This window comes from Coregonus lavaretus, assembly GCF_964263955.1.
Source record: "Coregonus lavaretus genome assembly, chromosome: 21".
NCBI lineage: Eukaryota > Metazoa > Chordata > Actinopteri > Salmoniformes > Salmonidae > Coregonus > Coregonus lavaretus.
The window spans coordinates 1365705-1392119 of NC_140008.1; the positions used below are offsets into that span (position 1 = coordinate 1365705).

A 26415-nucleotide genomic window follows, 5' to 3' on the forward strand; every position below is an offset into this window, starting at 1 on the left:
TCCTTTGCCAAGATAATCCATCCACCTGACAGGTGTGGCATATCAAGAAGCTGATTAAACAGCATGATCATTACACAGGTGCACCTTGTGCTGGGGACAATAAAAGGCCTCTCTAAAATGTGCAGTTTTGTCACACAACACAATGGCACAGATGTCTCAAGTTTTGAGGGAGCGTACAATTGGCATGCTGACTGCAGGAATGTCCACCAGAGCTGTTGCCAGAGAATTTAATGTTCATTTCTATACCATAAGCCGCCTCCAACGTTGTTTTAGATAATTTTGTAGTACGTCCAACTGGCCTCACAACCGCAGACCACGTGTATGGCGTCGTGTGAGCGAGCGGTTTGCTGATGTCAACGTTGTGAACAGAGCACCCCATGGTGGCGGTGGGGTTATGGTATGGGCAGGTATAAGCTACGGACAACGAAAACAATTGCATTTTATCGATGACAATTTGAATGCACAGAGATACCGTGATGAGATCCTGAGGCCCATTGTCGTGCCATTCCTCCGCAGCCATCACCTCATGTTTCAGCATGATAATGCACGGCCCCATGTCACAAGGATCTGTACACAATTCCTGGAAGCTGAACATGTCCCAGTTCTTCCATGGCCTGCATACTCACCAGACATGTCACCTATTGAGCATGTTTGGGATGCTCTGGATCGACGTGTACGACAGCATGTTGCAGTTCCCACCAATATCCAGCAACTTCGATTGAAGAGGAGTGGGACAACATTCCACAGGCCACAATCAACAGCCTGATCAACTCTATGCGAAGGAGATGTGTCACGCTGCATGAGGCAAATGGTGGTCACACCAGATACTGACTGGTTTTCTGATCCACACCCCTACCTTATATTTTTGTTCAGTATAATATTCACTAATGAGAAAGTGATGGGATGGATAATGTATTCGTTTTATAAGGTCATATTCACCAGTGCGAAAGTGGTGGATAGGGGCATCCTGAGTGGCGCAGCGGTCTAAGGCACTGCATCGCAGTGCTTGAGGCGTCACTACAGACCCGGGTTCGATCTCAGGCTGTGACCAGGAGACCCATGAGGCGGTACACAATTGGCACAGCGTCGTCCGGGTTAGGCGAGGGTTTGGCCGGCTGGGATGTCCTTGTCCCATCGCACTCTAGCGACTCCTTGTGGCGGGCCGAGCGCATGCAAGCTGACTGGGTTAAGCGAGCAGTGTGTCAAGAAGCAGTGCAGCTTGGCAGGGTTGTGTTTCGGAGGACGCATTGCTCTCGACCTTCGTTTATCCCGAGTCCGTAGGGGAGTTGCAACGATGGAACAAGACTGGAACTACCGATTGGATATCACGAAAAAGGGGTAAAAAACAAAACAAATGAATAATGACAAAGTGATGGATAATGTTTTATAAGGTAATATTCACCAGTGACAAAGTGACATTTTACTACATTTTGCTGTGGTGCGACTGGTTCTTCTCCGTCATCTCGTTCTGAGATGTAAACGGATCTATTCATTCTATAATGGATGTAAACTGATCTATTCATTCTATAATGGATGTAAACTCTGATCTATTCATTCTATAATGGATGTAAACTGATCTATTCATTCTATAATGGATGTAAACTCTGATCTATTCATTCTATAATGGATGTAAACTGATCTATTCATTCTATAATGGATGTAAACGGATCTATTCATTCTATAATGGATGTAAACGGATCTATTCATTCTATAATGGATGTAAACTGATCTGTTCATTCTATAATGGATGTAAACTCTGATCTATTCATTCTATAATGGATGTCAACTGATCTATTCATTCTATAATGGATGTAAACTCTGATCTATTCATTCTATAATGGATGTAAACTGATCTGTTCATTCTATAATGGATGTAAACTCTGATCTATTCATTCTATAATGGATGTCAACTGATCTATTCATTCTATAATGGATGTCAACTGATCTATTCATTCTATAATGGATGTCAACTCCTCTGTATGTTGTCTAATGGATGTCAACTCCTCTGTATGTTGTCTAATGCTAGCAGCACCATTTTCACCAAGTATGTAAATGAGTTTTCTTGTGTCTCTGCCCCACCAGGAGCTGAACCGTCTGCGTAAGGCAGCGCTGGCGTTTGGTTTCTGGGAGCTGCTGAAGGGAGTGTCAGAGCTGTTGGAGAGGGAGTGTACCCTGTTGCCGGACACGGCCCACCCTGACGCAGCCTTCCAGCTGTCTCACGCAGCCCAACAGCTCAAACTAGCCTCCACGGGAGACTCCCAGTACGCTGCCTTCGACCACAACATCAACCCCATGCACACTGACTTCTCTGGGGGAGGAGCTGGCATGTAGAGGAAGGAGAGAGGAGGAGGAGGAGTTGGACACCCTATTCTCTGGGCTTTAGAGATGTCGACCATGACTAGGACCCGTCTCTTCTCCAACGCCCAGGAAGCTCCCATTCAGACTGCCATTAGACAGCTCTGCAAGTGTTGTCAAAATACAGGCGTTACTATAATTATAAATAATTGGTCATTTAGCAGACGCTCTTATCCAGAGCGACTTACAGGAGCAATTAGGGTTAAGTGCCTTGCTCAAGGGCACATCGACAGATTTTTCACCTAGTCGGCTCGGGGATTAGAACCAGCGACCTTTCGGTTACTGGCACAACGCTCTTACCCACTAAGCTACCTACTCACCAAATATGGAGTTTCACTGAGCAACTATCTTCATGTACTTCCAGAAAAGGTCTAAAGGAAGATGTACATGCAACCAAAAAATATCCTATTCGGCACCTCCAATGTTCACTCACGTCCGAAGCATCCCGGATAGCACTAACCTTACTGCCACGCACAGGTCAGAAGTCTACAACAGCTCAATGACATTGAAGGTGCAGAAGAGGCTTTTATTTTTTTGGTTGCTTGTACATTTTTATTTATACCTATTTTGAAACTTCATATTTGGTGAGTAACGGCTGTGTTTTGACATAACGCTTGCAGGGCAGTTTGAATGGGAGCTTCCTGGGCGTTAGAGAAGAGACGGGTCATGGTCGACATCTCTAAAGGCCAGATACTGGGGCACCTATTCCCTATAGGCTCTGGTCTAAAGTAGTGCACTAGATAGGGAATAGGGTGCCATTTGGCTATAGGCCCTGGTCTAAAGTAGTGCACTAGATAGCCAAATGGCACCCTATTCCCTATCTAGTGCACTGCTTTAGACCAGGGCCCATAGCCAAATGGCACCCTATTCCCTATCTAGTGCACTACTTTAGACCAGGGCCTATAGCCAAATGGCACCCTATACCCTATGGGCCCTGGTCTAAAGTAGTGCACTACATAGGGAATAGGGTGCCATTTGGCTATGAGCCCTGGTCTAAAGTAGTGCACTATATAGGGAATAGGGTGCCGTTTCGGACTATTAGAATGGTTAATCAAGGAAGAACGAAGCTCTCCGGCACACCAACTGTTAACTCAAAGCCTAGGCCTATGGCTTCACACGTGTTTTTGTTGACCTGTTTTGTACATATCGTTTTCTAACTTTCCTAATGAATAAAATGAAAAGGGTCTCTTTTTTTCCATCACCGTGTCAACAATGAGTATCTTTATTAATCTTACGCAATTTCCCCAGGAAGTGGAACCGCTCATTTTTATTCAGCATATTCATTGACATGACAAAAACATATCTTTATAATGTGACTTTCCCTGAGGAATGATGTTATCAGGATAACTTAGCAGTATGATAACGCTATTATCAACTACATCAGAAAATACAAGACAAAAGGGTTGAGGTTTAGGGTTGGAAAATTCCCAGGTTTTCCCTAACTGGGACTTCTGGGAAAGTTGCCAGAATTTTGTCACCCTAGTTGAGATGTCACTAAATGAGACTGATGGGAACAGATAGGCAGCAGAGGTGTTGTTGGAGATCAAAGGTCAAAAAGATCTCAGTTAGATTTCCTCTTCTTGGTCCGGAACCTCTTCCTCCTCTGCTTGTACAGGTGGCGGACGTTGATGAGCAGCCCTGCAACACAACAGACAATATCGTTGAGGAGAAGCCCTGTAACACAACAGACAATATCGTTGAGGAGAAGCCCTGCAACACAACAGACAATATCAGAAGCCCTGCAACACAACAGACAATATCAGAAGCCCTGCAACACAACAGAAAATATCAGAAGCCCTGCAACACAACAGACAATATCAGAAGCCCTGCAACACAACAGACAATATCAGAAGCCCTGCAACACAACAGACAATATCAGAAGCCCTGCAACACAACAGACAATATCAGAAGCCCTGCAACACAACAGACAATATCAGAAGCCCTGCAACACAACAGACAATATCAGAAGCCCTGCAACACAACAGACAATATCAGAAGCCCTGCAACACAACAGACAATATCAGAAGCCCTGCAACACAACAGACAATATCAGAAGCCCTGCAACACAACAGACAATATCAGAAGCCCTGCAACACAACAGACAATATCAGAAGCCCTGCAACACAACAGACAATATCAGAAGCCCTGCAACACAACAGACAATATCAGAAGCCCTGCAACACAACAGACAATATCAGAAGCCCTGCAACACAACAGACAATATCAGAAGCCCTGCAACACAACAGACAATATCAGAAGCCCTGCAACACAACAGACAATATCAGGAGCCCTGCAACACAACAGACAATATCAGAAGCCCTGCAACACAACAGACAATATCAGAAGCCCTGCAACACAACAGACAATATCAGAAGCCCTGCAACACAACAGACAATATCAGAAGCCCTGCAACACAACAGACAATATCAGAAGCCCTGCAACACAACAGACAATATCAGGAGCCCTGCAACACAACAGACAATATCAGGAGCCCTGCAACACAGACAATATCAGAAGCCCTGCAACACAACAGACAATATCAGAAGCCCTGCAACACAACAGACAATATCAGAAGCCCTGCAACACAACAGACAATATCAGAAGCCCTGCAACACAACAGACAATATCAGAAGCCCTGCAACACAACAGACAATATCGTTGATGAGCAGCCCTGCAACACAACAGACAATATCAGGAGCCATAAGAAGGTCATAAGTTCATGAACACTTAATATGTGGGGGTGTGGCCTATGAGGTGTCCATCTTTATATATGGGGGTGTGGCCTATGAGGTGTCCATCTTTATATATGGGGGTGTGGCCTATGAGGTGTCCATCTTTATATATGGGGGTGTGGCCTATGAGGTGTCCATCTTTATATATGGGGGTGTGGCCTATGAGGTATCCATCTTTATATATGGGGGTGTGGCCTATGAGGTGTCCATCTTTATATATGGGGGTGTGGCCTATGTGGTAGCCATCTTTATATGTGGGGGTGTGGCCTATGAGGTATCCATCTTTATATGTGGGGGTGTGGCCTATGAGGTCCATCTTTATATATGGGGGTGTGGCCTATGAGGTGTCCATCTTTATATATGGGGGTGTGGCCTATGAGGTGTCCATCTTTATATATGGGGGTGTGGCCTATGTGGTATCAATCTTTATATATGGGGGTGTGGCCTATGAGGTGTCCATCTTTATATATGGGGGTGTGGCCTATGAGGTATCCATCTTTATATATGGGGGTGTGGCCTATGAGGTGTCCATCTTTATATATGGGGGTGTGGCCTATGAGGTGTCCATCTTTATATATGGGGGTGTGGCGTATGAGGTGTCCATCTTTATATATGGGGGTGTGGCCTATGAGGTGTCCATCTTTATATATGGGGGTGTGGCCTATGTGGTATCAATCTTTATATATGGGGGTGTGGCCTATGAGGTGTCCATCTTTATATATGGGGGTGTGGCCTATGAGGTATCTATCTTTATATATGGGGGTGTGGCCTATGAGGTGTCCATCTTTATATATGGGGGTGTGGCCTATGAGGTGTCCATCTTTATATATGGGGGTGTGGCCTATGAGGTGTCCATCTTTATATATGGGGGTGTGGCCTATGAGGTGTCCATCTTTATATATGGGGATGTGGCCTATGAGGTATCCATCTTTATATATGGGGGTGTGGCCTTTGAGGTGTCCATCTTTATATATGGGGGTGTGGCCTATGAGGTGTCCATCTTTATATATGGGGGTGTGGCCTATGAGGTGTCCATCTTTATATATGGGGGTGTGGCCTATGTGGTAGCCATCTTTATATGTGGGGGTGTGGCCTATGAGGTATCCATCTTTATATGTGGGGGTGTGGCCTATGAGGTCTATCTTTATATATGGGGGTGTGGCCTATGTGGTATCAATCTTTATATATGGGGGTGTGGCCTATGAGGTGTCCATCTTTATATATGGGGGTGTGGCCTATGAGGTCCATCTTTATATATGGGGGTGTGACCTGTGGTATCCATCTTTATATATGGGGGTGTGGCCTATGAGGTGTCCATCTTTATATATGGGGGTGTGGCCTATGAGGTGTCCATCTTTATATATGGGGGTGTGGCCTATGTGGTATCAATCTTTATATATGGGGGTGTGGCCTATGAGGTGTCCATCTTTATATATGGGGGTGTGGCCTGTGGTATCCATCTTTATATATGGGGGTGTGGCCTATGAGGTGTCCATCTTTATATATGGGGGTGTGGCCTATGAGGTATCCATCTTTATATATGGGGGTGTGGCCTATGTGGTATCCATCTTTATATATGGGGGTGTGGCCTATGAGGTGTCCATCTTTATATATGGGGGTGTGGCCTATGAGGTGTCCATCTTTATATATGGGGGTGTGGCCTATGAGGTGTCCATCTTTATATGTGGGGGTGTGGCCTATGAGGTGTCGTAAAAATTATTGTCATAATGTTGTCATATGTACACAGCCTTTAAAGATGGACACCTCAACGTTGTTACAAATAGTAATTACACCGTTACTGCACAGGTGTGGAGACATTTTACATGAATATGGTTGACATAGATATAGAGGACATAGAACAGTCTCTTACCGATGACCATGAGAGGTAGATAGATATAGAGGACATAGAACAGTCTCTTACCGATGACCATGAGAGGTAGATAGATATAGAGGACATAGAACAGTCTCTTACCGATGACCATGAGAGGTAGATAGATATAGAGGACATAGAACAGTCTCTTACCGATGACCATGAGAGGTAGATAGATATAGAGGACATAGAACAGTCTCTTACCGATGACCATGAGAGGTAGATAGATATAGAGGACATAGAACAGTCTCTTACCGATGACCATGAGAGGTAGATAGATATAGAGGACATAGAACAGTCTCTTACCGATGACCATGAGAGGTAGATAGATATAGAGGACATAGAACAGTCTCTTACCGATGACCATGAGAGGTAGATAGATATAGAGGACATAGAACAGTCTCTTACCGATGACCATGAGAGGTAGATAGATATAGAGGACATAGAACAGTCTCTTACCGATGACCATGAGAGGTAGATAGATATAGAGGACATAGAACAGTCTCTTACCGATGACCATGAGAGGTAGATAGATATAGAGGACATAGAACAGTCTCTTACCGATGACCATGAGAGGTAGATAGATATAGAGGACATAGAACAGTCTCTTACCGATGACCATGAGAGGTAGATAGATATAGAGGACATAGAACAGTCTCTTACCGATGACCATGAGAGGTAGATAGATATAGAGGACATAGGAGAAGCTGACAGAGGAGCCCAGGCCCAGGGCTTTTGGTAGAGGGATACTGAACAGTCTGCTCTGGTCAAACACTGAGATGGACTGGACCACTGCAACCGCTGGAGAGGTAGGGGGGGGGAGAGAGAGAGATAACTGTTGAGTAAAGTGTTACCCAGGTATTCTATCCATTCTTCAGGCTTCCCATTACCTCTCCTCTTAATAATACTATACACCCCTTTGGGAAGTAAAGGTGAACTAACTCACCTTCAGCCAGCACCCCCAGAGGGTACAGGGGTATCCAGATGGTGTACCTCAGCCAGGTGATCGTCTTCCATTCTGTGTCGATACAACCCAGCATGTAGAACGGATACCTGGGGGGAGCAGTGTATTTTAATTGGAAAGAATGGCGTCTCTAGTTCAAGAACCTTCTGAAGACATTAAGTAAACCAGGAGCTACACAGAGATCTGTGGCAGTGTTGTGGTATAAACCAGGCTAACATCTACAGAGGAAACTGTGGACAGATAATGCCATCATGATCTTACACATTATTAACGCTGCTGAGGAAGCTTCTTGATGATCGGCCATTTTGCTTCCACATCCATGCAACACACAGTCAGCATGAATGACCCCTTTATGTGCAGTAGGCTTATAATACCCACCTAAACATCTCTATAGCGCTCCAGAGGTAGAAGACAGTAATATACCCACCTAAACATCTCTATAGCGCTCCAGAGGTAGAAGACAGTAATATACCCACCTAAACATCTCTATAGCGCTCCAGAGGTAGAAGACAGTAATATACCCACCTAAACATCTCTATAGCGCTCCAGAGGTAGAAGACAGGAATATACCCACCTAAACATCTCTATAGCGCTCCAGAGGTAGAAGACGGTAATATACCCACCTAAACATCTCTATAGCGCTCCAGAGGTAGAAGACGGGAATATACCCACCTAAACATCTCTACAGCGCTCCAGAGGTAGAAGACGGTAATATACCCACCTAAACATCTCTACAGCGCTCCAGAGGTAGAAGACGGTAATATACCCACCTAAACATCTCTACAGCGCTCCAGAGGTAGAAGACGGTAATATACCCACCTAAACATCTCTATAGCGCTCCAGAGGTAGAAGACGGTAATATACCCACCTAAACATCTCTATAGCGCTCCAGAGGTAGAAGACGGTAATATACCCACCTAAACATCTCTATAGCGCTCCAGAGGTAGAAGACAGTAATATACCCACCTAAACATCTCTATAGCGCTCCAGAGGTAGAAGACGGTAATATACCCACCTAAACATCTCTATAGCGCTCCAGAGGTAGAAGACGGTAATATACCCACCTAAACATCTCTATAGCGCTCCAGAGGTAGAAGACAGTAATATACCCACCTAAACATCTCTATAGCGCTCCAGAGGTAGAAGACAGTAATATACCCACCTAAACATCTCTATAGCGCTCCAGAGGTAGAAGACGGTAATATACCCACCTAAACATCTCTATAGCGCTCCAGAGGTAGAAGACAGTAATATACCCACCTAAACATCTCTATAGCGCTCCAGAGGTAGAAGACGGTAATATAGCCACCTAAACATCTCTATAGCGCTCCAGAGGTAGAAGACGGTAATATACCCACCTAAACATCTCTATAGCGCTCCAGAGGTAGAAGACGGTAATATACCCACCTAAACATCTCTATAGCGCTCCAGAGGTAGAAGACGGTAATATACCCACCTAAACATCTCTATAGCGCTCCAGAGGTAGAAGACAGTAATATACCCACCTAAACATCTCTATAGCGCTCCAGAGGTAGAAGACAGTAATATACCCGCCTAAACATCTCTATAGCGCTCCAGAGGTAGAAGACGGTAATATACCCACCTAAACATCTCTATAGCGCTCCAGAGGTAGAAGACGGTAATATACCCACCTAAACATCTCTATAGCGCTCCAGAGGTAGAAGACGGTAATATACCCACCTAAACATCTCTATAGCGCTCCAGAGGTAGAAGACAGTAATATACCCACCTAAACATCTCTATAGCGCTCCAGAGGTAGAAGACAGTAATATACCCACCTAAACATCTCTACAGCGCTCCAGAGGTAGAAGACAGTAATATACCCACCTAAACATCTCTATAGCGCTCCAGAGGTAGAAGACGGTAATATACCCACCTAAACATCTCTATAGCGCTCCAGAGGTAGAAGACGGTAATATACCCACCTAAACATCTCTACAGCGCTCCAGAGGTAGAAGACAGTAATATACCCACCTAAACATCTCTATAGCGCTCCAGAGGTAGAAGACGGTAATATACCCACCTAAACATCTCTATAGAGCTCCAGAGGTAGAAGACAGTAATATACCCACCTAAACATCTCTATAGCGCTCCAGAGGTAGAAGACGGTAATATACCCACCTAAACATCTCTATAGCGCTCCAGAGGTAGAAGACAGTAATATACCCGCCTAAACATCTCTATAGCGCTCCAGAGGTAGAAGACAGTAATATACCCACCTAAACATCTCTATAGAGCTCCAGAGGTAGAAGACAGTAATATACCCACCTAAACATCTCTATAGCGCTCCAGAGGTAGAAGACAGTAATATACCCACCTAAACATCTCTATAGCGCTCCAGAGGTAGAAGACAGTAATACACCCACCTAAACATCTCTATAGAGCTCCAGAGGTAGAAGACAGTAATATACCCACCTAAACATCTCTATAGCGCTCCAGAGGTAGAAGACAGTAATACACCCACCTAAACATCTCTACAGCGCTCCAGAGGTAGAAGACAGTAATATACCCACCTAAACATCTCTATAGCGCTCCAGAGGTAGAAGACAGTAATATACCCACCTAAACATCTCTATAGCGCTCCAGAGGTAGAAGACAGTAATATACCCACCTAAACATCTCTATAGCGCTCCAGAGGTAGAAGACAGTAATATACCCACCTAAACATCTCTACAGCGCTCCAGAGGTAGAAGACAGTAATATACCCGCCTAAACATCTCTATAGCGCTCCAGAGGTAGAAGACAGTAATATACCCACCTAAACATCTCTATAGCGCTCCAGAGGAAGAAGACAGTAATATACCCACCTAAACATCTCTATAGCGCTCCAGAGGTAGAAGACAGTAATATACCCACCTAAACATCTCTATAGAGCTCCAGAGGTAGAAGACGAAGAAGACCACTGCTTTGTTGTGCATCTCATCCAGGCTGCCGAAGATGATGAAGAGGATGAAGTTCCTACCAACCACCTGGAAATGAAGAACACCACAGTACACAGACTGACAGACAGACGTGTACTCCAGACAGACTGACAGACAGACGTGTACTCCAGACAGGACTGACAGACAGACGTGTACTCCAGACAGACTGACAGACAGACGTGTACTCCAGACAGACTGACAGACAGACGTGTACTCCAGACGTGTACTCCACAGTACACAGAATATTGTTTTACAAAAATACAATTGTATGGAATGTTAGGAAAATAATGGTATAATTTATTTTTTTTAAACAACAAAACTTTGGTAACACCTAATAACAATTTAATGAATAAGCCATTATAAATACTTCTAGATACTTAAAAGGAAAAGTATTGCGGAGTATGATGACTGCCTGTGTTCCAAGACGCTGTCGGTGTTGAAATGAAAATGGTTAGATTCAAAGTAGTGTCCCTGAACACAGGACAGTACCTGTATAAAAGCAGGAACCACGGCAGTCTTGACCACTCCAAACATAGCGTTGAGCACTTCTACACTGGCTAATATTTGGCAGAAAAACATCACGTCCGAGATGGTGTAGAATGTGTCATAGAGAGAATCTGAAAGGAGAGAACAGTTGAAAATATGTCATGACGTGTTTTTCACTGCAACACAGAGTTTACAATTTACAGTTGTCTTAAGATTTCTTTCTGAACAATAATAACCTGGGTGCCAGTTAGTTTCTGCTCCATTGCAAACTCCTTATCAGAGCAGCTAGACTTGCACCCAGTATAAAGAGTCTAACTGAAGTGATTCACCTTGTCCCAGTATAAAGAGTCTAACTGAAGTGATTCACCTTGTCCCAGTTTAAAGAGTCTAACTGAAGTGATTCACCTTGTCCCAGTATAAAGAGTCTAACTGAAGTGATTCACCTTGTCCCAGTATAAAGAGTCTGACTGAAGTGATTCACCTTGTCCCAGTATAAAGAGTCTAACTGAAGTGATTCACCTTGTCCCAGTATAAAGAGTCTAACTGAAGTGATTCACCTTGTCCCAGTATAAAGAGTCTGACTGAAGTGATTCACCTTGTCCCAGTATAAAGAGTCTAACTGAAGTGATTCACCTTGTCCCAGTATAAAGAGTCTAACTGAAGTGATTCACCTTGTCCCAGTATAAAGAGTCTAACTGAAGTGATTCACCTTGTCCCAGTTTAAAGAGTCTGACAGTCATGTCTAACTGAAGTGATTCACCTTGTCCCAGTATAAAGAGTCTGACGGTCATATCTAACTGAAGTGATTCACCTTGTCCCAGTATAAAGAGTCTAACTCAGGGGTGTCAAACGTACGGCCCGCGGGCCGGATCAGGCCCGCAAACGGGTTTAATCCGGCCCGCGAGATGATTATTATTTTTTTGTATAAAAATGCGCTGCAATTTTTCAATAAAATAAACTGCTGTTCCAATTGCGTCCACTGGATGGCGCAATAACAATTGTGTTAAATATAATAATAATATAATAAACGTGTTAAGCAAGCAAACTGTTTATACCGGGGCAGAGCAAGTAGGTCAAGCACGTGCAGCCAGTGAGCTACTTTGTTTTGCCCGCGATATTTATCACGGCTTCTACTTTTAACATTATGTACTTTGGCACCCTCATTGCCCCAATATGTCTCTGTCAAAAAAGAGAAAAGTGGACGCAGAGTGCAGAGTGTTCCAAGAAAAATGGTCATCCTATTTAATCACGGAATTGAATGGGAAAGCTGTATGTTTGGTTTGTTCAGAGCATGTTGCAGTGCTGAAAGAATATAACCTTCGTCGCCACTATGTGAGTCTTCATGCCGACAAATATGACAACTTTCAAGGACAGCGGAGATGAGAGAAGGTGAATGAACTGTTGGCGGGTCTGAAGAAACAGCAGTCTGTGTTTAATCACAGCCGAGACATCAGTGACGCTGCAGTGAAAGCTAGCTACCTCATTGCTAATGAAATCGCAGTGGCTTCAAAACCATTTAGTGAGGGTGAATTTGTAAAAACATGCATGATGAAGGCAGCGGAGACTGTGTGCCCTGAAAAGCGGCAGGCTTTTGCAAATATCAGCCTGACAAGAAACAGTTGCAGACAGGATTTCCGATCTTTCAGTGGATTTGGACAGCCAGTTGAAGCAAAAAGTAAAGTCATTTATTGCGTTTTCGGTTGCAATTGATGAAAGCACGGACATTACAGATGTTGCACAACTGGCCATTTTTTCATCCGCGGAGTTGATGACACATTGACCGTCACCGAGGAGTTCGTGGAGTTGGTGCCGATGACAGATACAACGACAGCAGCTGATATTTTTACCGCACTCGTCGGCGCGCTGGACAGGGTCGGAGTTGACTGGTCCCGCGCTGTCAGCCTGGCTACAGATGGTGCGCCCTCAATGATCGGGAAAAAAGCAGGCGTTGTGACAAAGTTCAGAGAGAAAGTGCAATCTGCAAATGGAGGACGTGATTTTTTGACTTTTCACTGTATTTTGCACCAGGAGGCTTTGTGTTGCAAGTCATTAAAGATGGATAACGTCATGAAGGTGGTCATCCAAACTGTTAATTTCATCCGATCCAGAAGCCTGAATCACCGTCAGTTTGACAGCCTTCTCAGAGAGAAAGACCACATCTATGGCCTGCCATACCACACTGAGGTAAGATGGTTAAGCCGAGGTGCTGTGCTGAGGCGTTTCTTTGATTTACGAGAAGAAATTGAACAGTTCATGGAAGAAAAGGGCAAACCAGTGTTAGAATTTCATTCCGCAGAATGGATGCCGGACCTTGCATTTATGGTGGATGTTACACAGCACCTGAATAACTTGAACAAACAGCTGCAAGGGCGCAACAAAGTTGTCACGCAGTATTATGACAGCATACGTTCTTTCAAGTTGAAGCTGTCATTGTGGGAGACGCAACTTGCCGGTGGTGATGCAGCTCACTTCCCCTGTCTGAAAAATGTGTGCGCGACCCAACATGTGGCAGACATGAAGCGGTTCAAAGATAAAATAACTGGACTGTTACGGGAGTTTGAGCAACGCTTTCAGATTTATGTTTATATGTTTTTATGTTGATGTGCTATTGTTTTTAATTGATTTTATTTTATTTGTATATTTAACCTATTCTTGACTCTGTGGTTCTTGCACTTGTTTGGGGAACAGGATTTCATCATTTTTATCTACATTTCTGCCTGAGAAATGACACCCTGATATAGTTCTGTGATCTGTGAAACAGTTCTGTTAATCACTGAGGATGTGTGTTTGTGTGTTCTTTTTCTTTAGAATTTTCAAATAAACTTGACGTGTTTTATGATTAATAGTGATGTTGTGCTTGTACTATTTTGGACACACTGTCCTCAGGCTCCAGCTTTATGTTGTATGTTGATCGTATTAAAACAAAGAAAACAATCTGAAGTTGTTGTTTTTAAGTTATATATACCATGATTTTTCCGGTCCGGCCCACTTGGGAATAGATTTTCCTCCATGTGGCCCCTGAGCTAAAATGAGTTTGACACCCCTGGTCTAACTGAAGTGATTCACCTTGTCCCAGTATAAAGAGTCTGACGGTCATGTCTAACTGAAGTGATTCACCTTGTCCCAGTATAAAGAGTCTAACTGAAGTGATTCACCTTGTCCCAGTATAAAGAGTCTGACGGTCATGTCTAACTGAAGTGATTCACCTTGTCCCAGTATAAAGAGTCTGACGGTCATATCTAACTGAAGTGATTCACCTTGTCCCAGTATAAAGAGTCTGACGGTCATATCTAACTGAAGTGATTCACCTTGTCCCAGTATAAAGAGTCTAACTGAAGTGATTCACCTTGTCCCAGTACAATGAGTCTGATGGTCATGTCTAACTGAAGTGATTCACCTTGTCCCAGTATAAAGAGTCTAACTGAAGTGATTCACCTTGTCCCAGTATAAAGAGTCTAACTGAAGTGATTCACCTTGTCCCAGTATAAAGAGTCTGACGGTCATATCTAACTGAAGTGATTCACCTTGTCCCAGTACAATGAGTCTGATGGTCATGTTGACAAAGATCCAGGAGAAGCCCAAGAACTGAACCAGGTTATAGGTGAACAGAAAACCTTTCTTCAGAGTGATGAACGCTGGGAAGACATTCACAACATAGGTCACATGTCACATTCTCTGCCCTTGAACATTTCTTCCACAAAAAAGTATGTTATACTCAGTCCTCTGGCAGCCTTCTACTTGTTAAATACCGTTTTTTATACTCACAGTCCTCTGGCAGCCTTCAACTTGTTAAATACAGTTTTTTATACTCACAGTCCTCTGGCAGCCTTCAACTTGTTAAATACCGTTTTTTATACTCACAGTCCTCTGGCAGCCTTCAACTTGTTAAATACCGTTTTTTATACTCACAGTCCTCTGGCAGCCTTCAACTTGTTAAATACCGTTTTTTATACTCACAGTCCTCTGGCAGCCTTCAACTTGTTAAATACCGTTTTTTATACTCAGTCCTCTGGCAGCCTTCAACTTGTTAAATACCGTTTTTTATACGCAGTCCTCTGGCAGCCTTCAACTTGTTAAATACCGTTTTTTTATACTCACAGTCCTCTGGCAGCCTTCAACTTGTTAAATACCGTTTTTTATACTCACAGTCCTCTGGCAGCCTTCAACTTGTTAAATACCGTTTTTTATACTCACAGTCCTCTGGCAGCCTTCAACTTGTTAAATACCGTTTTTTATACTCAGTCCTCTGGCAGCCTTCAACTTGTTAAATACCGTTTTTTATACTCACAGTCCTCTGGCAGCCTTCAACTTGTTAAATACCGTTTTTTATACTCAGTCCTCTGGCAGCCTTCAACTTGTTAAATACCGTTTTTTATACTCACAGTCCTCTGGCAGCCTTCAACTTGTTAAATACCGTTTTTTATACTCAGTCCTCTGGCAGCCTTCAACTTGTTAAATACCGTTTTTTATAATCAGTCCTCTGGCAGCCTTCAACTTGTTAAATACCGTTTTTTATACTCACAGTCCTCTGGCAGCCTTCAACTTGTTAAATACCGTTTTTATACTCACAGTCCTCTGGCAGCCTTCAACTTGTTAAATACCGTTTTTTATACTCACAGTCCTCTGGCAGCCTTCAACTTGTTAAATACCGTTTTTTATACTCACAGTCCTCTGGCAGCCTTGACTCCATGTTCAGTCGGATCTTTTTCTCCTCCTGAAAAAGTTACCACAGAATACACAATTAATATATATACACAGCAAATATGTAATATATTGTTATAAATAAATAATATAACATATAAATATGAAATTATCACTGTCACAATGTGCTATGCTTGATGCTCTTCCCCCACCGTAGAGACAGACAGGCAGACTGGTGTTGTCTCTCTCTCTCTCATTAATGAGCTGTATCCGCTGTAATAACATGAATACTACAGGACGTTACCTTCTCCCGTAGCTCCATCTCAGCGTCAGACTCGTCCATCCAGCGGTCGAAGTCAGGAGCCAGGAACAGAGGTTTCTTCTCCTGCAGGGTGAGTCTGTCCCACCAGCCGCTCAGCTGCTTACGGACTGTGATGTTCACCTGGCGCTGGGTCGACCTGTGACTCACCTGGAGAACACATGACATCTATTAGATTACAACAACCACACACACACACACACACGCACACCACACAGTCACATCCATTAGCTTACAACAACCACGCTCATTCTCCAAATACTAGTATGGAAATTAATCTGTGAGACAACCACTCTATACATGTACATATCTACATCATTGTACTGTACTCTATACATGCACATATTTACATCATTAGCAATGGCTCTGATGAGTAAATTGTATTATAAAAAAGCAGACATGAAAATAGTTAAATGAATGGTTCAGTAATCATTAATATCTTCTGGTTTATTATTATTCAGAATAGTCCATCTAGTAAACACAGTCTATTATTATTATTCAGAATAGTCCATCTAGTAAACACAGTCTATTATTATTATTCAGAATAGTCCATCTAGTAAACACAGTCTATTATTATTATTCAGAATAGTCCATCTAGTAAACACAGTATATTATTATTCAGAATAGTCCATCTAGTAAACATAGTCTATTATTATTATTCAGAATAGTCCATCTAGTAAACACAGTCTATTATTATTATTCAGAATAGTCCATCTAGTAAACACAGTCTATTATTATTATTCAGAATAGTCCATCTAGTAAACACAGTCTATTATTATTATTCAGAATAGTCCATCTAGTAAACACAGTCTATTATTATTATTCAGAATAGTCCATCTAGTAAACACAGTCTATTATTATTATTATTCAGAATAGTCCATCTAGTAAACATAGTCTATTATTATTATTCAGAATAGTCCATCTAGTAAACACAGTCTATTATTATTATTCAGAATAGTCCATCTAGTAAACACAGTCTATTATTATTATTCAGAATAGTCCATCTAGTAAACACAGTATATTATTATTATTCAGAATAGTCCATCTAGTAAACACAGTCTATTATTATTATTCAGAATAGTCCATCTAGTAAACACAGTCTATTATTATTATTCAGAATAGTCCATCAAGTAAACACAGTCTATTATTATTATTCAGAATAGTCCATCTAGTAAACACAGTCTATTATTATTCAGAATAGTCCATCTAGTAAACACAGTCTATTATTATTATTCAGAATAGTCCATCTAGTAAACACAGTCTATTATTATTCAGAATAGTCCATCTAGTAAACACAGTCTATTATTATTATTCAGAATAGTCCATCTAGTAAACATAGTCTATTATTATTATTCAGAATAGTCCATCTAGTAAACATAGTCTATTATTATTATTCAGAATAGTCTATTATTATTATTCAGAATAGTCCATCTAGTAAACACAGTCTATTATTATTATTCAGAATAGTCCATCTAGTAAACACAGTATATTATTATTATTCAGAATAGTCCATCTAGTAAACACAGTCTATTATTATTCAGAATAGTCCATCTAGTAAACACAGTCTATTATTATTATTCAGAATAGTCCATCTAGTAAACACAGTCTATTATTATTATTCAGAATAGTCCATCTAGTAAACATAGTCTATTATTATTATTCAGAATAGTCCATCTAGTAAACACAGTCTATTATTATTATTCAGAATAGTCCATCTAGTAAACATAGTCTATTATTATTATTCAGAATAGTCCATCTAGTAAACACAGTCTATTATTATTATTCAGAATAGTCCATCTAGTAAACACAGTCTATTATTATTATTCAGAATAGTCCATCTAGTAAACACAGTCTATTATTATTATTCAGAATAGTCCATCTAGTAAACACAGTCTATTATTATTATTCAGAATAGTCCATCTAGTAAACATAGTCTATTATTATTATTCAGAATAGTCCATCTAGTAAACACAGTCTATTATTATTATTTAGAATAGTCCATCTAGTAAACATAGTCTATTATTATTATTCAGAATAGTCCATCTAGTAAACACAGTATATTATTATTATTTAGAATAGTCCATCTAGTAAACACAGTCTATTATTATTATTCAGAATAGTCCATCTAGTAAACACAGTCTATTATTATTATTCAGAATAGTCCATCTAGTAAACACAGTCTATTATTATTATTTAGAATAGTCCATCTAGTAAACACAGTCTATTATTATTATTCAGAACAGTCCATCTAGTAAACACAGTCTATTATTATTATTCAGAATAGTCCATCTAGTAAACACAGTCTATTATTATTATTCAGAATAGTCCATCTAGTAAACACAGTCTATTATTATTATTCAGAATAGTCCATCTAGTAAACACAGTATGTTATTATTATTTAGAATAGTCCATCTAGTAAACACAGTCTATTATTATTATTCAGAATAGTCCATCTAGTAAACACAGTCTATTATTATTATTCAGAATAGTCCATCTAGTAAACACAGTATATTATTATTATTCAGAATAGTCCATCTAGTAAACATAGTCTATTATTATTATTCAGAATAGTCCATCTAGTAAACACAGTCTATTATTATTATTCAGAATAGTCCATCTAGTAAACAGTCTATTATTATTATTCAGAATAGTCCATCTAGTAAACACAGTCTATTATTATTATTCAGAATAGTCCATCTAGTAAACACAGTCTATTATTATTATTCAGAATAGTCCATCTAGTAAACATAGTCTATTATTATTATTCAGAATAGTCCATCTAGTAAACACAGTCTATTATTATTATTCAGAATAGTCCATCTAGTAAACACAGTCTATTATTATTATTATTCAGAATAGTCCATCTAGTAAACACAGTCTATTATTATTATTCAGAATAGTCCATCTAGTAAACACAGTCTATTATTATTATTCGGAATAGTCCATCTAGTAAACACAGTCTATTATTATTATTCAGAATAGTCCATCTAGTAAACACAGTCTATTATTATTATTCAGAATAGTCCATCTAGTAAACACAGTCTATTATTATTATTCAGAATAGTCCATCTAGTAAACACAGTCTATTATTATTATTCAGAATAGTCCATCTAGTAAACACAGTCTATTATTATTATTCAGAATAGTCCATCTAGTAAACACAGTCTATTATTATTCAGAATAGTCCATCTAGTAAACACAGTCTATTATTATTATTCAGAATAGTCCATCTAGTAAACACAGTCTATTATTATTATTCAGAATAGTCCATCTAGTAAACATAGTCTATTATTATTATTCAGAATAGTCCATCTAGTAAACACAGTCTATTATTATTATTATTCAGAATAGTCCATCTAGTAAACACAGTCTATTATTATTATTCAGAATAGTCCATCTAGTAAACATAGTCTATTATTATTATTCAGAATAGTCCATCTAGTAAACACAGTCTATTATTATTATTCAGAATAGTCCATCTAGTAAACACAGTCTATTATTATTATTCAGAATAATCCATCTAGTAAACACAGTCTATTATTATTATTCAGAATAGTCCATCTAGTAAACACAGTCTATTATTATTATTCAGAATAGTCCATCTAGTAAACACAGTCTATTATTATTATTCAGAATAGTCCATCTAGTAAACACAGTCTATTATTATTATTCAGAATAGTCCATCTAGTAAACATAGTCTATTATTATTATTCAGAATAGTCCATCTAGTAAACATAGTCTATTATTATTATTCAGAATAGTCCATCTAGTAAACACAGTCTATTATTATTATTCAGAATAGTCCATCTAGTAAACACAGTCTATTATTATTATTATTCAGAATAGTCCATCTAGTAAACACAGTCTATTATTATTATTCAGAATAGTCCATCTAGTAAACATAGTCTATTATTATTATTCAGAATAGTCCATCTAGTAAACACAGTCTATTATTATTATTCAGAATAGTCCATCTAGTAAACACTGTCTATTATTATTATTCAGAATAGTCCATCTAGTAAACACTGTCTATTATTATTATTATTCAGAATAGTCCATCTAGTAAACACAGTCTATTATTATTATTCAGAATAGTCCATCTAGTAAACACAGTCTATTATTATTATTCAGAATAGTCCATCTAGTAAACACAGTCTATTATTATTATTCAGAATAGTCCATCTAGTAAACACAGTCTATTATTATTCAGGATAGTCCATCTAGTAAACACAGTCTATTATTATTATTCAGAATAGTCCATCTAGTAAACACAGTCTATTATTATTATTCAGAATAGTCCATCTAGTAAACACAGTGTATTATTATTATTCAGAATAGTCCATCTAGTAAACACAGTCTATTATTATTATTCAGAATAGTCCATCTAGTAAACACAGTCTATTATTATTATTCAGAATAGTCCATCTAGTAAACATAGTCTATTATTATTATTCAGAATAGTCCATCTAGTAAACACAGTCTATTATTATTATTCAGAATAGTCCATCTAGTAAACACAGTCTATTATTATTATTCAGAATAGTCCATCTAGTAAACATAGTCTATTATTATTATTCAGAATAGTCCATCTAGTAAACACAGTCTATTATTATTATTCAGAATAGTCCATCTAGTAAACATAGTCTATTATTATTATTCAGAATAGTCCATCTAGTAAACACAGTCTATTATTATTATTCAGAATAGTCCATCTAGTAAACACAGTTTATTATTATTATTCAGAATAGTCCATCTAGTAAACACAGTATATTATTATTATTCAGAATAGTCCATCTAGTAAACACAGTCTATTATTATTATTCAGAATAGTCCATCTAGTAAACATAGTCTATTATTATTATTCAGAATAGTCCATCTAGTAAACACAGTCTATTATTATTATTCAGAATAGTCCATCTAGTAAACACAGTCTATTATTATTATTCAGAATAGTCCATCTAGTAAACACAGTCTATTATTATTATTCAGAATAGTCCATCTAGTAAACACAGTCTATTATTATTATTCAGAATAGTCCATCTAGTAAACACAGTCTATTATTATTATTCAGAATAGTCCATCTAGTAAACATAGTCTATTATTATTATTCAGAATAGTCCATCTAGTAAACACAGTCTATTATTATTATTTAGAATAGTCCATCTAGTAAACACAGTCTATTATTATTATTCAGAATAGTCCATCTAGTAAACACAGTCTATTATTATTATTCAGAATAGTCCATCTAGTAAACATAGTCTATTATTATTATTCAGAATAGTCCATCTAGTAAACACAGTCTATTATTATTATTCAGAATAGTCCATCTAGTAAACATAGTCTATTATTATTATTCAGAATAGTCCATCTAGTAAACACAGTCTATTATTATTATTCAGAATAGTCCATCTAGTAAACACAGTTTATTATTATTATTCAGAATAGTCCATCTAGTAAATACAGTATATTATTATTATTCAGAATAGTCCATCTAGTAAACACAGTCTATTATTATTATTCAGAATAGTCCATCTAGTAAACATAGTCTATTATTATTATTCAGAATAGTCCATCTAGTAAACACAGTCTATTATTATTATTCAGAATAGTCCATCTAGTAAACACAGTCTATTATTATTATTCAGAATAGTCCATCTAGTAAACACAGTCTATTATTATTATTCAGAATAGTCCATCTAGTAAACACAGTCTATTATTATTATTCAGAATAGTCCATCTAGTAAACACAGTCTATTATTATTATTCAGAATAGTCCATCTAGTAAACATAGTCTATTATTATTATTCAGAATAGTCCATCTAGTAAACACAGTCTATTATTATTATTTAGAATAGTCCATCTAGTAAACACAGTCTATTATTATTATTCAGAATAGTCCATCTAGTAAACACAGTCTATTATTATTATTTAGAATAGTCCATATAGTAAACACAGTCTATTATTATTATTCAGAATAGTCCATCTAGTAAACACAGTCTATTATTATTATTCAGAATAGTCCATCTAGTAAATACAGTCTATTATTATTATTCAGAATAGTCCATCTAGTAAACACAGTCTATTATTATTATTCAGAATAGTCCATCTAGTAAACACAGTCTATTATTATTATTCAGAATAGTCCATCTAGTAAACACAGTCTATTATTATTATTCAGAATAGTCCATCTAGTAAACATAGTCAAACAGTACCTCTGTCTTCACAGCATTAAGAAACGGCAGACTAAACTCATAATCATTTTCTCCTCTTGCTCCATGACCCTGGGCTGGAAACAAACAAAACAAAGGGATCATTCGTTCCTGCTTCAAAGCCATGCACTAGTGGTAGATGTGTCTTCTAGTGGAAAATACTGTAATAAAGAAAAACGTACCCCTGAATCGGAGGACATTATCATGTACGCTGATGTCAAGATTCTGCAAGAGAAGGAAGAGAGATCAGTACAGATTACATTATGAGTTAAAGTTGCTCCCCATCAGACTCTCACAAAGTGATGATGCTTGAGCTCTCTAGGGGTAAATCATTTTGCAAAGGAAGGTGTGCAAATGGTACTTTTAAAATGTAATAATATTAGGCTACTGGTTTGTGTTCTTAGTTTCACTGACCAGTGTTTACAAGTCGATGCAAATGCAACCAGCCAGGACTCGTTATATTAGCCCCTAGTCTATCTGGGAAGAGACCAGCCAGGGCTCGTTATATTAGCCCCTAGTCTATCTGTGAAGAGGCCAGCCAGGGCTCGTTATTAGCCCCTAGTCTATCTGTGAAGAGACCAGCCAGGGCTCGTTATATTAGCCCCTAGTCTATCTGGGAAGAGACCAGCCAGGACTCGTTATATTAGCCCCTAGTCTATCTGAGAAGAGACCAGCCAGGGCTCGTTATATTAGCCCCTAGTCTATCTGGGAAGAGACCAGCCAGGACTCGTTATATTAGCCCCTAGTCTATCTGGGAAGAGGCCAGCCAGGGCTCGTTATTAGCCCCTAGTCTATCTGTGAAGAGGAAGTGTTGCTATGTTGAAACCTCATCTCCGTGAACATAAGATGTAAACAATACTGATGTTATCTACCACCTCTGAAGAAGCCTGCTAGCCTCTCTGAAGAAGCCTGCTAGCCTCTGAAGAAGCCTGCTAGCCTCTCTGAAGAAGCCTGCTAGCCTCTGAAGAAGCCTGCTAGCCTCTCTGAAGAAGCCTGCTAGCCTCTGAAGAAGCCTGCTAGCCACTGAAGAAGCCTGCTAGCCTCTGAAGAAGCCTGCTAGCCTCTGAAGAAGCCTGCTAGCCTCTGAAGAAGCCTGCTAGCCTCTGAAGAAGCCCGCTAGCCTCTCTGAAGAAGCCTGCTAGCCTCTGAAGAAGCCTGCTAGCCTCTCTGAAGAAGCCTGCTAGCCTCTCTGAAGAAGCCTGCTAGCCTCTGAAGAAGCCTGCTAGCCTCTCTGAAGAAGCCTGCTAGCCTCTGAAGAAGCCTGCTAGCCTCTGAAGAAGCCTGCTAGCCTCTCTGAAGAAGCCTGCTAGCCTCTGAAGAAGCCTGCTAGCCTCTGAAGAAGCCTGCTAGCCTCTGAAGAAGCCTGCTAGCCTCTGAAGAAGCCTGCTAGCCACTCACACAGCTGAAGGTGGATATGAGTCTTGGAACGATCTGTCCATCTATGTCTGATGGTTTAGTAACAACCTTCTAAACATGTCACTCAGTTTGGAATAAATCCAGAGACTATGCCTGCTGTCCATTTCTCTGTCGGCTGGACTCCTGTGCAGGGTTGGGCTCAATTCCATTTCAATTCATAAAGTAAACCAAATTCCAATTCCATTTTCTTCATTGAAAAGCATTGAAGGTGCTCATTTGCATGAAACCGATCCCTTCCAGAACAGCAGGCTTGCACCTGTTAATCCGTTCACCTGCTAGAAAACCAAAACCTCCATTGTTCAGAGAAATTGCTATTTTAGAGCATGACTGATGCAAACATCCCATTTAGTGGTAATTTAGAGCATGACTGATGCAAACATCCCATTTAGTGGTAATTTAGAGCATGACTGATGCAAACATCCCATTTAGTGGTAATTTAGAGCATGACTGATGCAAACATCCCATTTAGTGGTAATTTAGAGCATGACTGATGCAAACATCCCATTTAGTGGTAATTCATGAATGTGTAATTAATACAGATATCAAAAGACAGTTCCTTATCATTTGATCCCAAACTTCTATCAAATGTCGTGTGTGTGTGTGCATGCGTGCGTGTGTGTGTATGTGTGTGTGTGCGTGCGTGTGTGTGTGTGTGTGTGTGTGTGTGCGTATGTGCGTGTGTGTGTGTGGTCCAGATAGCATGGATCATCCTCTCCTCTGATCTCCAGTTCAGCCTGACCATCAAACCGCTTATAACGAACACTCTGCACAGTGACTCAGTTATTATGGACACACCACAGTGACTCAGTTATTATGGATACATCACAGTGACTCAGTTATAATGGATACACCACAGTGACTCCGTTATTATGGATACACCACAGTGACTCAGTTATTATGGATACAGCACAGTGACTCAGTTATTATGGATACACCACAGTGACTCCATTATTTTGGATACACCACAGTGACTCAGTTATTATGGATACATCACAGTGACTCAGTAATATGGATACATCACAGTGACTCAGTTATTATGGATACAGCACAGTGACTCAGTTATTATGGATACAGCACAGTGACTCAGTTATTATGGATACACCACAGTGACTCCATTATTATGGATACACCACAGTGACTCAGTTATTATGGATACACCACAGTGACTCAGTTATTATGGATACATCACAGTGACTCAGTTATTATGGATACATCACAGTGACTCAGTTATTATGGATACACCACAGTGACTCAGTTATTATGGATACATCACAGTGACTCAGTTATTATGGATACACCACAGTGACTCAGTTATTATGGATACACCACAGTGACTCCGTTATTATGGATACACCACAGTGACTCAGTTATTATGGATACACCACAGTGACTCCGTTATTATGGATACATCACAGTGACTCAGTAAATGGATACATCACAGTGACTCAGTTATTATGGATACACCACAGTGACTCAGTTATTATGGATACACCACAGTGACTCAGTATTATGGATACACCACAGTGACTCAGTAATATGGATACACCACAGTGACTCAGTAAATGGATACACCACAGTGACTCAGTTATTATGGATACACCACAGTGACTCAGTTATTATGGATACACCACAGTGACTCAGTTATTATGGATACACCACAGTGAATCCGTTATTATGGATACACCACAGTGACTCAGTTATTATGGATACATCACAGTGACTCAGTTATTATGGATACAGCACAGTGACTCAGTTATTATGGATACATCACAGTGACTCAGTTATTATGGATACATCACAGTGACTCAGTTATTATGGATACACCACAGTGACTCAGTTATAATGGATACACCACAGTGACTCAGTTATAATGGATACACCACAGTGACTCAGTTATTATGGATACTACACAGTGACTCAGTTATTATGGATACACCACAGTGACTCAGTTATTATGGATACACCACAGTGACTCAGTTATTATGGATCACATCATTCTCAGAAACACAAACATACAATTGTATTTATATTCTATTATTTGCTATTACGCAATGATAGCCTACTCAGTCACAAGTTTCAGTAGGCCTATACCCAACGTTAGGGATAAATCCTCATGCAAAGGGTCGATTCTCAATCTAATGTGAACTTCGGAAACCTGGTGATGAATATAGCGCGCAAGATAAACCACTGCAGATTTGTGAGCGGTTAATGTATTGCCTCCGGGTGACAGGTCCTCTCTCCACTCACCAGCGCATCAATCAGCTCCACTCGCAGGTAGATGTCCTCATGGCGCTGAGCCCAGTACACGTGAGGAGTCAACGTCTGCTGCATCGCACCTGATGAGAATGTCAGCACAATTCACGAAATTCATGAAATCCTTACAATAACATGCCAGACGGTGTGTCTCTTCCTGGCGTAAGCCGTTGAAAACTAGAATATTCTGTGAGACCAGCGTGCGCGTTCAGGTTAACGTCGTTACGT

General features: G+C 39.8%; 2 protein-coding genes across 5 annotated transcripts in view; one reads left to right on the forward strand and one right to left on the reverse strand.

The window, feature by feature from the left end:
* Nucleotides 1–3553, forward strand: part of ints14 (integrator complex subunit 14) — a 29191-nt gene extending 25638 nt beyond the window's left edge. For 2 of the 4 annotated variants that reach the window (XM_084186018.1, XM_084186019.1), the window contains one exon: nt 2083–3128. In XM_084186018.1, coding sequence (XP_084042144.1) covers nt 2083–2331 — 249 coding nt within the window. In that variant the 3' untranslated portion in view covers nt 2332–3128. Of the gene's footprint in view, nt 1–2082; nt 3129–3180 lie in introns of those variants that run through there. The other 2 variants (XR_014614971.1, XR_014614972.1) reach the window with 2 other exon arrangements.
* LOC311148973 (very-long-chain (3R)-3-hydroxyacyl-CoA dehydratase-like) lies at nt 3550–26378 on the reverse strand. Its single transcript, XM_084186028.1, has 11 exons — nt 26182–26378; nt 22701–22743; nt 22522–22595; nt 16295–16459; nt 16015–16063; nt 14874–14984; nt 11353–11480; nt 10799–10911; nt 7904–8010; nt 7621–7758; nt 3550–3993 (listed from the first exon to the last, which is right to left on the reverse strand). Exons 1-11 carry the CDS (start codon nt 26263–26265, stop codon nt 3917–3919), a joined length of 1089 nt encoding a protein of 362 aa, XP_084042154.1. The 5' UTR covers nt 26266–26378; the 3' UTR covers nt 3550–3916.
* Between the last annotated feature and the right edge of the window lie 37 nt (nt 26379–26415).